General features: G+C 31.8%; 2 protein-coding genes across 3 annotated transcripts in view; one reads left to right on the plus strand and one right to left on the minus strand.

Annotated features, from left to right (window-relative positions):
• The window catches only part of LOC139489648 (leucine-rich melanocyte differentiation-associated protein-like), a 511,226-nt gene that overhangs the window by 487,760 nt on the left and 7,375 nt on the right, over positions 1 to 16,091 (plus strand). Inside the window, exon 2 of one of the 2 annotated variants that reach the window (XM_071276281.1) lies at positions 15,903 to 16,022. In XM_071276281.1, the coding sequence (XP_071132382.1) occupies positions 15,945 to 16,022 (78 nt within the window). In that variant the 5' untranslated portion in view covers positions 15,903 to 15,944. Of the gene's footprint in view, positions 1 to 15,899; positions 16,023 to 16,091 lie in introns of those variants that run through there. The other variant, XM_071276282.1, reaches the window with a different exon arrangement.
• Positions 303 to 15,847, minus strand: LOC139489640 (histone acetyltransferase KAT8-like). Its single transcript, XM_071276269.1, has 10 exons — positions 15,649 to 15,847; positions 13,378 to 13,455; positions 11,158 to 11,330; positions 10,840 to 10,893; positions 9,994 to 10,158; positions 8,953 to 9,042; positions 7,505 to 7,645; positions 6,074 to 6,167; positions 2,399 to 2,549; positions 303 to 1,357 (listed from the first exon to the last, which is right to left on the minus strand). Exons 1-10 carry the CDS (start codon positions 15,845 to 15,847, stop codon positions 1,141 to 1,143), a joined length of 1,362 nt encoding a protein of 453 aa, XP_071132370.1. The 3' UTR covers positions 303 to 1,140.

Here is a 16,091-nt window from a genome sequence, read left to right on the forward strand (position 1 = left end):
ACCAAGTATTGATTGAACAACTGAGGTTTAATGCAACTTACAATACTAAAGTGCTGTTTTGTGGCGATCAATTTATATAAGCAAAGGAAGCTTGGATGCATGGAGAGAACCACTGGCTTTAGGTAGGAATACTGACAATCCTGGTCATCTGCAGCGTGTTGGATTCAAACTCACAACCAGTGTTCAATCACTAACTAGTGATACAGCAGTTTGACTACTTAAACCACCCAGCCACAAAGGCCCACAACCCACAAGTATTGATGAATCTTGATTTTTGTAAGTCATTAATTTCAAAAACAATGATCTATTAACAATTTTATTAACAATAAACACATTGCTAAGATGGACATTAATAGCAAGGTTTGTTTAAGTATAACATTAAACACTTTGCACAATAAATGTGACAATTATGTCTAAAGTTCACCGTTGTTGACATTATAAAGTGTTTATTTTGAATACCGGTAAGCATAGTCTGTTATGATATAACAATAAAAGGAACGTCTATACATTGAATACAAATTATTATCCAATCAAATCATAAACATGTACCTCAAGTCAACTGTTTGTTTCAATATATTCATCAAACCATCATACTAATTTCAGAAACATTCTGGGAAAAAAGTTTTTTAAGTCAAACATCTGAAACATATTTTTCTATTTTAAAATTATCTCAATACCTGTGCTCAAATTCAATTATATTTTTCATGATTACTCTTCCAAGTTTCTATAATATTGAATTTATCTGTGTAAACTGAAATTTTAAATAGTAAATGAGAATCTAGGAAAGACAATGGCTTTCTATAACATGTGAATAATTATTACAAAAAAAAATCCTTTACAATAATTTTTAAACAGATGAGTCGACAACAGATTTCCCTGCATAAAAATCAATTAAATATGTCTAACTTTTTTATAACATGTTTTGAAAGTAAAATATTAATCACAGAAACATTTTCAAGGTTTTTACAACACTAAATCTTCATTTATAGCAAAATAAAAACTGATTATTAAAGGCAAAACACTGATCCATTCCACTTGATTGAACAGTCATTTAACTCTTTGAGTATCTCTTTTGTTTTTGAATACCAGTGAGACAGACTGGTATCTTTTTTTTTATCGTGTATAGCTGTACATCAATGCTCATTTCTTGATCATTTTAGCGGGTCTTTTTAGTGGATCCCAGCGAAGGCAGCCATTGTCTACAGGAAGAACCGGACGTTTGTATTGTGCACTTTTGAGATGTTCTTCGACAAGTTTTGGTGTGACACATATGACGTGTTGTCCCTTCCAATACTTCACCATGTTCATTGATTGTAGTGTGCTTATGATGTCGTGCTGTGTGATACTGGTCATCTGACTAGAAAAATAAATATGGCTTTTATTGTACATAGCTCAAACACATTTATGCTAAAATAATTATGATATATTAATTTGACATTTTCTAGCTTTACTAAATAATTCTTTCAAGGCAGCTTTTTCAACAATTATCAAATTTACCATGAAAATATGATTTTAACATAAACTGAAACTGATATTCTGTTTAAATAGATAGGGAATGTGTCAATGGGACATAGATGATGCCCCGCATACATATAACATACATGGAGAATGTGTACCCATGGACACAGATGCATGCAACATTATAAAGGGACATAACTCAAGAACAATAAAAGTGACGTTACCCAAATTTGTACTTGACCTGAGTTTTTTGGTAAAAAGTATTGTGTATAGGTTTCAAGATGTTTGGTTCGGGCAAACTTGAAAAAGGAAACGATCATTTTTTTTTGGTACTTTTTTTTAATTTATAAAGAGGCATAACTCGATTATGGATAAAGTGACGCCACCAAATTCAACTTGATCTGTGTTTTGTGCTTATAAGCATTATGTATAAGTTTCATAACATTTGGTTAACTCAAGTTAGAGGATGGAAACCAATTTTGGGCAGACGTACGTACAGACGGACAAGGGTAAAACTTTAAAATGCCCCCTCTGCTACGGCGAGGGCATAAAAACTGGAGGCTTTAAGATGCCTGTACATCAGGATTGTGAAAGGATTCAATGGGAATATATATTGCATCATGGTTCATTTTAGTTTTAATAGCATTTGTGGTCATGTTTGTTGTCTTTTCAGGTCATCAATTATAATTAAGAAAGGTATATTATTGAGCCAAAGTTTGGCAGTGGAATATTTATTGATGTTTTGAAACACCCATAAGCATACATTTAAATATCCATTGGGGTAAACAAGTTTTAAAACTATAATATTAAAACTTAAACTCATTTTTAAAAGGTAATCTATAGTTGTTCACATCATTGCCCTTTAGTGGGTAGTTGTCTCTTTAGCAATCATACATCATCTCCCCTTTGTATAACACTACAATAATTTAATCAATTTTACCTCAAATCCCGAACAGACAGGGTTCCTCTAAAATCCCTGAGTATTTCCAACAGTACCCATGACCAGTAACTTCTGTAACTTAGTTTACCCAAGTCTGACAATGGCTTTTCTGGAGACCCAACTGTGCCTTCTAACTTAGATAATTCATAGCCTATAATGTAGAACATTTATATAAGCAATCAGCATTTACTAATGAAACCTTTTCAATATAATTTATTGATTTTAAACATATTTTATTCATTAAGATATGAAAAGGATTGAGCAACAGGCACAGCCTATAAAAGCTCTCTCCATATTACATGTACAAGGTATAATTCAATCACAACAACTGTATTTAAAATAATGCAATATAGTGGAACATGCATGCTACTTGTGAGCACACACGAGCAAATATATGTTAACAGTGTTACTTACTAAATGCAAAATATATTTAAATATATAGGCAATTAATCATCAGTTATTTAAAGTACCTTGAAACATGCAAATATCCTTTATAAGTCATTAGAAATATATATATGGCTTGAAAGAGACACTAAGCTTGCTTAGTGGAATAAATGAATTAATGTTGTAGTGTAGAAAAAAAATAAAAAATAAAAATAGATGAAACAAAAATTAAAGTAAGTTGAGTGTCACTGATATATTTCTGAACAGATTTAAAAATAGCAATATTCATATCATATGAAAATAATCTGTTTCCAAAAAGTAGTAATTCAATATTTATGTCAACATTATCAACAATGGAGTAAATGGAATCAAGAAGGATATATAATTTATATCATGTTAGGTCAAATGATTCATTGCAGATAAATAACAGCAATTTGGGTTTTTTATTTAACAACCACAATCAATTTGCTCTCTGTATTGATTCAGTTTATCATTAAATTTGCCTCTTTTGAATCTAAAGGATAATGGATAATTTCATTGTTCATACACCAAAATGAAAATATAGTAACATCATTGATTGAATTTACTTAGTTAAGTACCTTTTTTACGTTTTGGTGTACGCTTTGTGAAAATATTACCCAGAATGCATTAGATTCTGAAACGACGAATTGAACATTGGACACAATTCCTTAAAATATGTAAAAGAAAATCCTTACAGTGCCTTGCATCAGCATTCTATGTTAAATTAAGTTGAACCTAATCGGTTTTCACAGATTTTCAATGTTTCACATTTTGACATTTTATAATAACAACAGATTTGTTCTGATAACACATTCACTATACATTTAATGACACTCTTTAACTTCACTAACACCATAATCGTCATATATCGTCATATATATATATATATTTATAAGTACATCTGAGTCAGTGACAACCCTACAACAGATGTCTCCATTGGACCGCCAATCAATGATGGTGATACATGGCTGTCACCTGTGTACATAATGTATATACAACTCGTCTAAACATCAACCCAACAATGTTAGATCTGTAAATTTGTTAGATGTTTAGACGAGTTGTATATATATAATTATATATACAACTCCTCAAAACACCAACCCAACAATGTTAGATCTGTAAATTTGCTTTCGCAAATTTTTTTTGTTCTTCCCTCGCTTGGGGTTGGAACCCATGCTACTGATGGCATTATATATATATATATATATATATACAACTCGTCTAAACATCAACCCAACAATGTTAGATCTGTAAATTTGCTTTCGCAAATTTTTGGTTCCTCCCTCGCCAGGATTCGAACCCATGATACTGTGATATTGTGACACCAAATCGCCTGCACTGCAGCCGTCCCGCTAGACCACACGACCACCTGGGCTCTTAAAATAGAGCTTTCGCTGGACGTGTGCTACCTTTCCACGTCAGTTTTAATCTAGCGGTGTACTGCAGTACATGATATATAAGGCATGAAGATGTTATTGTTACAGATCAGCTAAATTATCTATAGCGAAAGCAAATTTACAGATCTAACATTGTTGGGTTGATGTTTAGACGAGTTGTATATACATTATGTACACAGCCATGTATCACCATCATTGATGGATACATCTGTTGTAGGGTTGTCACTGACTCAGACGTACTTATATATATATATACATGTGTGAACCATGAAATGAGGTCATACACTTTCTTTGTTATCACATCTTTCTAATATTTTACTACTACACACTAACACAGTGTTCTCCCCAGGATTTTTTTAAGGTGCAAAATCCAAGGGTGTGTAACTCTTTTTTAAGTTCTTACAATAACTTTTGCTTATACCCCTTTTAACATTTATAAGCCATGAAAAACTCAGTCAGGTACTTGTTATTGAAACCAGAAACATGGTGCTTGCTGTTATCACTTGCTAAAACTTTAGCTTGGTTGGGATTAGGAGAAACAATGACATCTGCTTATACTGACAGTGTAGAGGAAGGTGTATTCCCTCTTTCATTAGAAGTCATTCGGCTGAAAAAAAACCTTCTACTTTCATCATCGTGTCTTTAGCTTAGAAGTCACCCCTTTGTTATTTGCAAAGAACATGTTCAATTAGAATAAATAAAATCGAATATGGTTAAGATATATAGCATGTATAGTTGGTATACAACATTTAAAAACAAAAATATTTTAATGAACTGCTGACCAGTTTCCGTAGTTTGACAGTACGCTTCCATGTGTATTATTGTTAAAACCTATCTTTGGCAGGTAGATATAAACGAAACTTTACAAATTTGTTAAAGTTAAGAACATTGATATTATTTACTAGTGACATTATACAGAAGCTGCAGTGATTCTGTACCCGTGTTGATTGTCACATATTTCCTGACGCATGGATTTATGATAGATGTTCAATGATCATTTTATTTCTAAAAACACGAGTTTGAGACAAATTTACCTTGCAAGCATCCTTTTTTCACTTTCTATTAAAATAAGTCACTCCTCGTAATCTTTAATCAAAGTTTATCTTAATTTTTTCAACTACAAATACTCTCATTCATAATTTTCATCGTAAATATCTTAAGCAATGTGTATTCAAATTTATCACATGTATTCAGCACGTTCATTGGTTGTGTTTAAATAGATTCTTCTTCTCGACCAATGAAAAAATCTGTTATTTAAATGGTTAAGTGATCACAAACATGATGCGTAAATACAATGTATTTGCGATCTATTTCTTCAATATCTGCACTGAAGTTTTTAATTTTTTTCTACAAATATTCATCTTCTTGATGATCATTTATGCTATTACATGATAACATAATCCGATAAGGCTAAGATAAGTGTGGCTCAGGTAAAACTAATTATCAATTATTGCGTAACACTGACCGATCTCTCGGCAGTGATCAGCAACTTGACAATTATAACCAATATTTATAATGAAAATGTGAAAATTAACACGCTGCGGGATCAAGTATTAAGGGACAATGGCCAATTAAGACGCTGTTGGATCTACGAAAATATTATGAAGGCACTGCGGCTCCGCAGAGTCATATCGGCCTGGGGAGAACACTGCTACAAAACTAACATTATCCAAATCTTCACCAACTCATAATTGTAACAATTCAACCATAAACTAAGTTTAGTTCACCCATTTTACTTAATAATGAACATCTTATTGTGAAAAAATTCAATGATGAAAACCTTATGCTAATATAAAAACATGAATATGTATATTTTAAAATTAAATTTTAAAACTTAAATGATTGAAAAATTCCTTCTTATAATCATACTTACTGAATGCAATCAGAAATTTCCCATAACCTTTCCTTTGAAATGGAGGTAAGGTCAAAATACAAGCAACATTATTCCCATCAGGTGATTCTTTTTCCTAAAATATTCAAATGGCATTGATACTGAATAACAACTCTCATCTTAGAAAAGAAATGTGACATTGTTCAGATCCATCTGTGAAACCCTTAAAATTCAGATATAAAGATATGTTCTTTTCATGGCATTAATCGTTAGTTTTAATTTCCATCACTTAGAAAATGTACGAAAATCTGAACCATGGAAAAATGGAAGTTTACTTTAACAACTATCATGACAATAATATAGGGTTATTGCAAGAATATTGGGGAATATTGTCCAGAGTAGAATTTTATATATATATATTGTATAGCAATATAATATTTGAAAATAAAAATTGGTTTAAACTAAGATTTTGTTGTTGATAACGTCATGAATTTTAAAGATTTATTGCACTAGTGCAATATTAGAATTTATTGCACTGTAACTTTTGGTTACTTTCTGTGGGAAATATTATATTGCTATGCAATTGATCTATTGCACTGTTACACATTCAATAACTGTTCTATTACCTAATACATACTGAGTCAGTTCTAACAAATTCTTAGAAATAAAACACATGAAAGTAACGACTGTATTAATTATAATGTGTGAGGAGCATACATGTACAACCAATACTTTAGAAATTCAATAAAACGGATATGAAATCAGAGTAATTTAAATGACAAGAAATCATTAAAGTCTCCATCCTCAACATTTTCAAACCGCTCCATCGCAGAAGTTATTTGCAGATGACCAAAGCTATGAACCCAAGAACGTTTAAAAGACCCAATTTGATTGGACAACATGAATACCTTTCAACTAATCAGATTTCCATATAAGACGCCATAACAGGTCAGTGCAATAGACTGCACACAGGTGCAATAGAACGATAATTTCCAGTGCAATAGACCATGGAACAAAAAATCAACAGTTAATTGCACGAAGCGTGACTTGAAATTATTATACAAATGGCTGGTTGGAGGGGGGAGCGGAGGTCAATCGAGGACATCCCTCACAATGAACTTGATGCTTTCTTGTCTGAATTTTACATAACCTTGAAGAAAATGGCCAAGAATATGAACCGGGAACGTTTGACGGTATTCGTACCAGTATTGAGAGGTATTTAAAGGACAAAGAGTACTCACATTCATTACGTGACAAGGAATTTAATTTGTTTCATTACGTGACAAGGAATTTAATTTGTTTTAAAACAGTATTCCTATATATAACTATTTACTATTTAAAAATAAACGTATTACTACAGTTTAACATCTAGCATATAAATATATGGGGATAATTACAAGAGATTTTGAAATAAAATACATATAAGAGCTTTATTTTGGTCGAAATTTATCTTGAACTTGGTGTTCTACTCACCTTGGAGAAATAACCCACTAGGTGACATCCAAACCGGTCTACCTCTGTCAAAATGTAAAACATAAATGGTTCCACATCAAAGTATAATGTCTTGTGGTCCAGAAACAGTTTAGCCATTAAACACAGATTCTGACAATAAATCTGTAAATATAAAATCAACAGAGACTGAAATTTAAAAACATGTGATGTGCATGGCGAATAAATCTAAGTTACATTTTTGTAATTTTCCTGAGCCAGCTATTTTCCTCAGTATATACTTATTTTATTCCTATGAATTTAAGATAAAATATAGATAGTCTTGTACAGAAAAAAAAGTTTATACCTGAGTCTACAAATCCTTTCATTCTGTAAAATAGTTTTTTAAAATTCCAGAATGTCTCTTTTGTCTACACTATTGGGTTAGAATGTCACATACAAAAATCCTAGTTTTATTGATGAAAAATCACCTTTACGATGTAAAAAAAAAAAAGGAATGTCAAAATTGTTAACATAAAAATAATTCTATATACTTCCTTTTCTTTTAGAAGATCATAAAAAAATCGTTCTGTCTAGCCCCTACAATGTATGTAACTATTTATCGTCTTTTATCTGCATCAACTTTCAACTTTTTGAGACATGCTGGTTTGTGGTAATTTAGTGTGGTTTACTGTGGTACCAATTGTTATTCGCATAATTCTTTTTGACTTTATTGCATTTAAGTTTTTAATGTTCCTTGATGTTAGAATATCATATTTAGACACCTTTATGTACAGGAAAAAGCTTCTAAAACTAAAGTGGAAGTTATAATTTATGAAGGACATAATATAATAACAACTGACAAGATATGTTTGCTATTAGGTAGTCAAGTAATACAAGAAAACCGTAGCTTCATTTATCTTACCTCCTATACATTTCCAGGAATATGATTGGTTAAAAGCGTCCGCGTGCAAACCGTGTATATTTGATATTAGGTTAGTAGGGAGGCGGGGCTTATCTCATACACGGTTAGTAGTGGAGTTACGTCCCTTTATATTCCTTATTAGGTAAGAAGGGGCGGGGCTTAATTCATACACGGTTAGTAATGGTGTTATGTCCCTTTATAAAAAACAAAACGATACTGAGAAAAAATCTTAAAAGTTCCAACAGACGAAGAAATTGATGATTAAGATTGAAACAAATTCATAAAACACATTTAAACCTTATAAGTCATTATTGTTGGCATCTGTTTTTGTAGGATCAATGGAAGTATTTTCTTAGTGCTAACAGTATTGAAGACTTGCTCGTTTTGAGAATTACTAGTCTTAATTTCACACGTTAAGATAGTCGGTAAGATAAATTCGTTACATAGTGTGCTAGTGACGTAATACGGTATATATGGGGTCACTAGCACACTATGTAACTAATAATATACAGTCTAGGTTGTACAATTTCTTTGAAAAGTGAGTATAAGTATCAATCTATTTTTTTACCTTGCTTTCTTTTCCATCCACTTCAAACACTGATATAGTACCCTTTCTATATATTTCCTTCCCAGGTGGATGTCGGAAAATACATTGTGTCTGAAAAAAGGAAATATTTTATATTCAATATTTTATAGTATAATATTATTACTTACATACTATGTTAGTGTCCTAATACGATATATATGGGGTCAGTAAATTCCATTTGGGGTGAGAGCCAAAGTGTATAATGTGATGATTAATTTGCATATTTAGGTGTAACAACCAAATACACATGTTGTACCTTTATTATAACATTGCATACTGACCGGAATAATTGGTCTTAACCATTAACCAATATTATTATATCTTTAAATCAGCTGCTTTAAATATATTTCAAACAACTCTATTGGGTAAAATGTAATCACGTGACATGGAATAATTCAGTTATTTATCGCAAGTAAGGACAAATAACACTATAAATTTACACCAGCGGAGAATAACCCTATTATTCACCGGTGAATAACTTTTTGAGTTTGTTTATTTGTACTTGAGTTACCTCCCATGAAAATGACGTCACAGACGCAAATAAACAAAATTGCAGGATTCACGTTACACTGGAAACCCATCCAGAGATGAGGAAATATGGCATTGGATAAATAGAGCTGAGAGTGCCAGTAGGCGATGATATCTCTTATAAACGGTCCTTTTCAGGGCCATCTATATTTTACAAAAAGATTCTACTTTTGTGGAGAAATATTGTAAGAAATAAAAATAGTGGTTGAATCTGTTTCTCTACTGATTTATATCCTTCCTTTTTAAAGATTTGCATAAAGTTGTGTTCTTCTTATGTAACGTCATCAGACATTGTCGCCTTTTCTCATGACGTCCATTAGGAAATTCAGAAGAAACCGAGAAAATTAAATGTCAGAATTAAATTTTGACCAATCATTTGACAAGAACAGATATTTCACTAGTGGACAATTTTTCACAATCAGTTGGGAAAAGTGAAAAAAGTGAGAGAAAAAACAAGAAATATATTTGTAAACTAGCACATAAAAACCTATTAACCTGGTGATATCTGTAAGATTTCTCTAACTTCATGTATTTGAGACAATATTCACAGATCCACAGTTTGGACTGTTTACCGTACTCCTCTGGGTATGGAGAAAAGTACCAAGCATCTATCTCATATCTACCAATCTGAATCTTATCTATATATTTCACTTTTGTTATCTAGGAAAGAGAAAACAGACACAAATTCAAAGTTTCAATATACATAACATTTTCCATACTCAAGTCTCACAAGAGGCAATCTTTTAGTCATTATTTTCAAAATTGTCACACAAGATCTACATGTACACTAAAGTGCAACAGTTTTATCAAACTATATTTAGAATTATTTAAGCTAAGTTTGGTGTCATTTTCTTCATCAGTCTGAGATGTTCCAATTGTCAAACATGAAACATAGTAGTATAAAAAGAAAAAGCTAATATAGTCCATGTCTCATTTATGTAAGACTTTTCATTGAAGTGAAAGTATGCAATGATATGAGACTATTCCATAAATGTTATTTTGAATTTCAGTCTTTATTTGATGTAATATTGAGTTTTACTTTAACTTAATAAGATGTTATATTGTATTTTACTTAATAATTAAATAGAATATAGCTTGAAATATTCTCTCATTTCTAGTCTTTCCTAATATATTTAGTTCTTGCACGAAAAATTGAAAGAACTTCCATAATATGATTGTTATAATTTCGTGTATTTCAGTTACTTATTGTTCTACTTTATTTGTGTCAATTACTTTGTGTCAATTGTTGTTATATTCTTTATTTACATCTATTATTAGTGAACTTTTTGGGGTCGATTATTTTCATAATGATTTTGTGTCAGTCTTCTAACCAATACTCACAGCTTCATGTTCTTTCTCTAGTGCAGCTGTAGTAGGGTCCATCTCTGCATAGGTCTGAAATAGAGACATCAGCATTAAACTTAAATCATAGAACAATCAAAATTTATAATTCAAACAGTTCAAAGTTAATAATTTATTCCTTTTATATGTAGTTCTAGTGCTTTTCAATTTCTTTTTTAATTATTAATGTTTAGATTCATTTTCACTTTGTAATCTTCATACCATTTGACACAAGTTCCATAATTGTTCTAACATTACATGAATGTTCAAATGTTTTTTTTTATTGTTTTGAAGATTAATATAAATAGCTGGTATTACCTTTTGAACATGATTGATTTCATCATGTTTTCTTTTCTGGTTTCTTGTAATCTTACGATCGTCAGTGAGATCTGTCATTGTGATAGATACATCTTTTATTTTACAATGGTCCTCCAGTTTGTTGTTGAGGTCAAATCTAGTCATGGTAACCCATTCATCCAGTCTTCTGTTAACTGTGAAACAAAGTTTTAACAAACAAACATCAAATAAAAGGATTTTATAGATATCTTATATGCACAATTTTGACCTTAAAGGTATGTGTGAATAGAAAGATTGTGGTCATGTCTGTCCTTATGCAGGGATCTCCATGGCCTGTTTAACGATGGCACCCCGCCATCATTCCAATGTCTTGCGCCATCGTCAAATTACTCGCGCCATCGTTAAATTATCTTGCGCCATCGTTAAATTGTCTTCCGCCATCGTTCAAAACTTCATCGTTTTTTGTAGCCCGACACCATTTTTTTATCAATTATAATCAAATGCATGTAATTGCATAACCCTTAGGCTTTTTATGTTATAAACCAATACAGTTCTAACGCCTGAGGGATATCCTGATTAAGATCGCTATTAAATCACTTGTACCTGAGCTTGTACAGGTAGATCAACAAACCAGACAGAAGAATACTATCTGAGGATAGACGATCCATTTGTCGAATTAATCAACTAAGTTTCCACAAATGATTATGATAATTTAGATTAAATAAATAAATTAATAATCCAGTTACAAAGAAAACAGTTTAACAAGCCGAACACGTGCTTTATTTTGACTTACGCAATCAGCATCCCCCTTTTTTTAAGAAGTACAAAATAAGACGCAAAACAGTAAATATTATTTCATCGCAAATAACTCGAGTACTGCTGTAACGATAATTTAGAATTACTTTAAAAGTTTAAAAGTAAAAACTTAAATATTTTCTGTAAAGAAATATCGTATCGTAATTCCGAATTCATTTCGTATATTAAAATCAAATTGATACATCCGCGTTTCCGGTTTCTATTCAGACTCGTAAGAGGCATGTTGCACAGCATCAATTTGTCAGATAAAGTCATTAAAAACCTTTTCATTTGTCAACGTTTGCTTTACAAATCGCTTTAACCTTTTACATAACCCGTACGCATCGTTTTGTTGTTGCTGCAAATCAGCCATACCGGTAATGGGTTCTGAATTTGACAGTGTCCATGAAAAATAAGCTCCACATCATATGATTTTTAACCCCCATAACAATTGCCAAAAATACAAGAAATCTACATGGGGACCTTCAGGACAGCTTTTGGTCATTCTCGACTAAGGGGGTCCATGAAGACTTGGCATTTGAATAGTTAAAAACGGCAATAAATGAAAATATTGATACTTCTAATTCTATAATGAAAATTCAAATAAATATAATTTAAATAAGTAAGGAATTAGCATGTTCACCATTCCTTGTATCATTGTTGTATGGAGGGATAAAATACTTTCGATCGCGCTACACTGTACAGCGTAGACACGGTTTGTAATGGTGAAAGTTCCTCCATCGTTCAATTTTCATCCATGGAGATCCCTGCTTATGGTCCCAATTTAGTTTGTAAATCCTGGTAATTAAAACATCTGTATCTTAAAAATCATGCAAAATGTTTATCAAAATTCCTATTAGTTCCTTTAAGAGGAACTTAAAAACAAAAATGTTTATCAAAAAAATCCACATAACCTGGCATGCCTGTGAAAATGTAAATATACCTTCCCTATAGCTACCCTTTTGACACTTATAACTAGAGAAGTAATGGCTACCCTAAATCTAATTGACAAGCAGTGATTCTTTCTAACCCTCTTGCTGCTGGAGGGAAACATATGTCCACACTGACTGTGCCGGAGGGACACATGATATTCATGTTTTAACTTATGAAAGCTTGTCCTCATTGCTGTATCTTTTTCAAATAAAAAACAAAATATTTAACATCGTTTTATTTTTCTTCAATTGGTCCCAAATATAATGGTCATTTTTGCATGACATGATGCATATATTGAATGACATCATTGTTGGACATAAAACGTCACAGTTGTCGAGTCATCGTATTTTCCGGCACACAAAATGCAACCTTGAAAAACAACAGGCAGCAAATGGGTTAATTAGAATTATTCTATTGGGAAAAATATATGAAAATCTTGGTTCGCAACAAACTTGTCAATACTATATTGTAGACTTTTTTTGTAGTACAGAAAAGCTTAAATACTATACTTACATCCTTCATAGTGTACATAAAATTCATGTTTGCCTTCCACCATGTCAGTTAGTCTAGTTTGGATTATCTCTGCAGCATCTGTAAAAGTATTGTAAACAGTTATATCAGTTATCTAATCTGATATCAGGTTCCCACATTTTTTCTTATTGGATTTCTAACAACCTCCATGAATGAATTTCAAAATTTATACGATAAGATATATATTCAGATTATCAAGTTGCAGTTGATATTCATGTTTTTACTTCTTAACTTGTAAAGAGTTTCAATATTATCAAAAGTTGCTTTACTCATGCTATTTGGTATGAAATTATGATCTGTTTTATGTCTTATTTTGTACTCTTATAAAAAGGGAGATGTTGATTACGTAATTCAATATATAAAAGCATGTGTTCAACTTGTTAAACTTTTTCCTTTTAACTAGATTTAAAATTTACTTTTTTTAATCTCTATATATTCATTATTAGCATTTGCTGAAACATAATTAAGTGTTCTCCTGTTCTCAGGTGTGTCAATCTTCTTGTACAAGCTAATGATTTTCTATTTTAAGATATCCATCACGGCTTTCAGACTGTAAACACAAGGACCCTTTGGATTATAATACAATACACCTTATCCCTATTTGTCCACCAATATCTGATGCCACAATGTAAAAGTGATTGTTGTATTGATGATGTAGACAGCATTTTGAAGCCTATTGTAACTTACAAATACAAGAATAAACACAAAATATCAGGTCCTTTCTTGAACTTGTTCACAAATTTCCATGTGTTTTTTTCGTACTCAAGTACCAGAAGTCGAAATGTCAACAATGGCCAAACTCGGTTTAAAATTCTAGAATACACCGGCTGTACAAACAACAAAGTAAGATCTCACTCAAGTGTAAGTGTACAAGTGTTAGTAAGTATGTATGACATCAAAAGATCAAGCAGGACAGATTATCTGGTAAAGTGGGATGGAATTCAAAATAGCCATAAGGTGTATAAGCCTAAGGGTTACGCATTTACATGCAATTGATTGTAAATAATTGCTTACTGAGAGTTGACAACAAATTCTGATTGAAGAATTCTGACAATGGTGGGATCATTTGTCTTTTGATAATAGTGGAAGAAAATTTAACAATGTCCTGTCAATGGCAGGGTCCATTTAATGGTTGCGGAAGAAAATTTAACAATGGCAGGCATCATACTTGAAGATATTTTAACTATGTTGTCTTTGATGATGATGAAGCTCCATCATAAAAGAGCCCCTAATTCCTAACCTTTGGGACCAAAACTCCCAAAATCAATCCCATCCTTCCTTTTATGGTCATAAACCTTGTGTTTAAATTTCATAGATTTCTGTTTACTTATACTAAAGTTACAGTGCGAAAACCAAGAAAAATGCTTATTTAGGCCCCTTATTCATAAACTGTTAGGGCCAAAACTCCCAAAATCAACCCTAAACCTTCCTTTTGTGTTCTCAAACCTTGTGTTTAAATTTAATAGATTTCTATTAACTTATATGGGGACGAAGTCCCCAATAACAGTAGAAAATTCAATAAAAAAAAAAAAAAAAAAATCGGGGAAAATTTTCCCGATATTTTCATTGTACTAATGAACTCAAAATCATTCAATTTTTTTTTGTCGCGTTTTTGAAATTCCGGATCTGCGCAGAAATCTACAATGTACTTCCTTTTTCCGGTCTCGTTTGTATGAAACTTTGAGTAAAACATAAATTTATCAGTCTTGTATAAAATAGGAAGGAACGCAATACCAATTTCATTTTTTAATAATTCCTCGATATGAAAAAAAACGTTACCTGATGATAGCGTTTCTTTATTTACATTGTATATGACATCATAACTTTAATAACGTCACAACTAAAATCCTAACAACAGAACCAAAATACGTGAAACGTTACGGTATTTCCATTTCTTTTTTTTAACAAATATTAAAGTTACAAAAAAATAATTCATACAGACTTCGTCCCCATTTACAGGTAATGCCTGTCTCATATTACTAAAGTTATAGAGCAAGAACCAAGAAAAATGCTGATTTGGGCCCTTTTTTGGCCCCTAATACCTAAACTGTTGGGACCAAAACTCCGAAAATCAATCCCAACCTTCCTTTTCAGGCTTTTGTGGTCATAAACCTCTTTCATAGATTTCTATTCAACGACGACGACGACGCCAACTCCATACCAATATACATTTTGGCGGTCGTATAAAAATCATGAAAACACAGATATTTTTTAAATGCTAAATTTTAAGAAAAATTATCAAGGTAATCCTACGCCAAGTTCCATCAGATCTTCGAACAAGGTAGTGATCTCCCAAATCAGGAACATCGCTTTCTCCATGTCCATTCTTGTCTCCATTTGTTTCATTTATAGACATATTATTCAATATTTCTCCATTCGAAAGTCTTCGTAGAGGTATTTGTACATTAAAGTCATGATTTTCTAAAATTTCTGGATTTTTCAAATCCGCCATTTTTGTTATTGTCTGTTGAAATTTTTCTAAAAGTTGACAAAAGACGGAACAGAAGTAAAATTCCGGACGTGAAAATCTGAGTCACGTGATTCTAAAAATGGCAGACGAAGTTGAAGAGAAAGTAAACCCAGAGATAAATGAAGATGAAGCAATAGAACAGTTTCAAAATGGCCAGGTCTGTCGAGCGTTTAAATAACCAACAGAACATTGGACCTTTAATTAATGAGAGAGTAAAATCGTTTCT

The sequence above is a fragment of the Mytilus edulis genome, chromosome 9, assembly GCF_963676685.1.
Source record: "Mytilus edulis chromosome 9, xbMytEdul2.2, whole genome shotgun sequence".
In the NCBI taxonomy this organism is placed as follows: domain Eukaryota; kingdom Metazoa; phylum Mollusca; class Bivalvia; order Mytilida; family Mytilidae; genus Mytilus; species Mytilus edulis.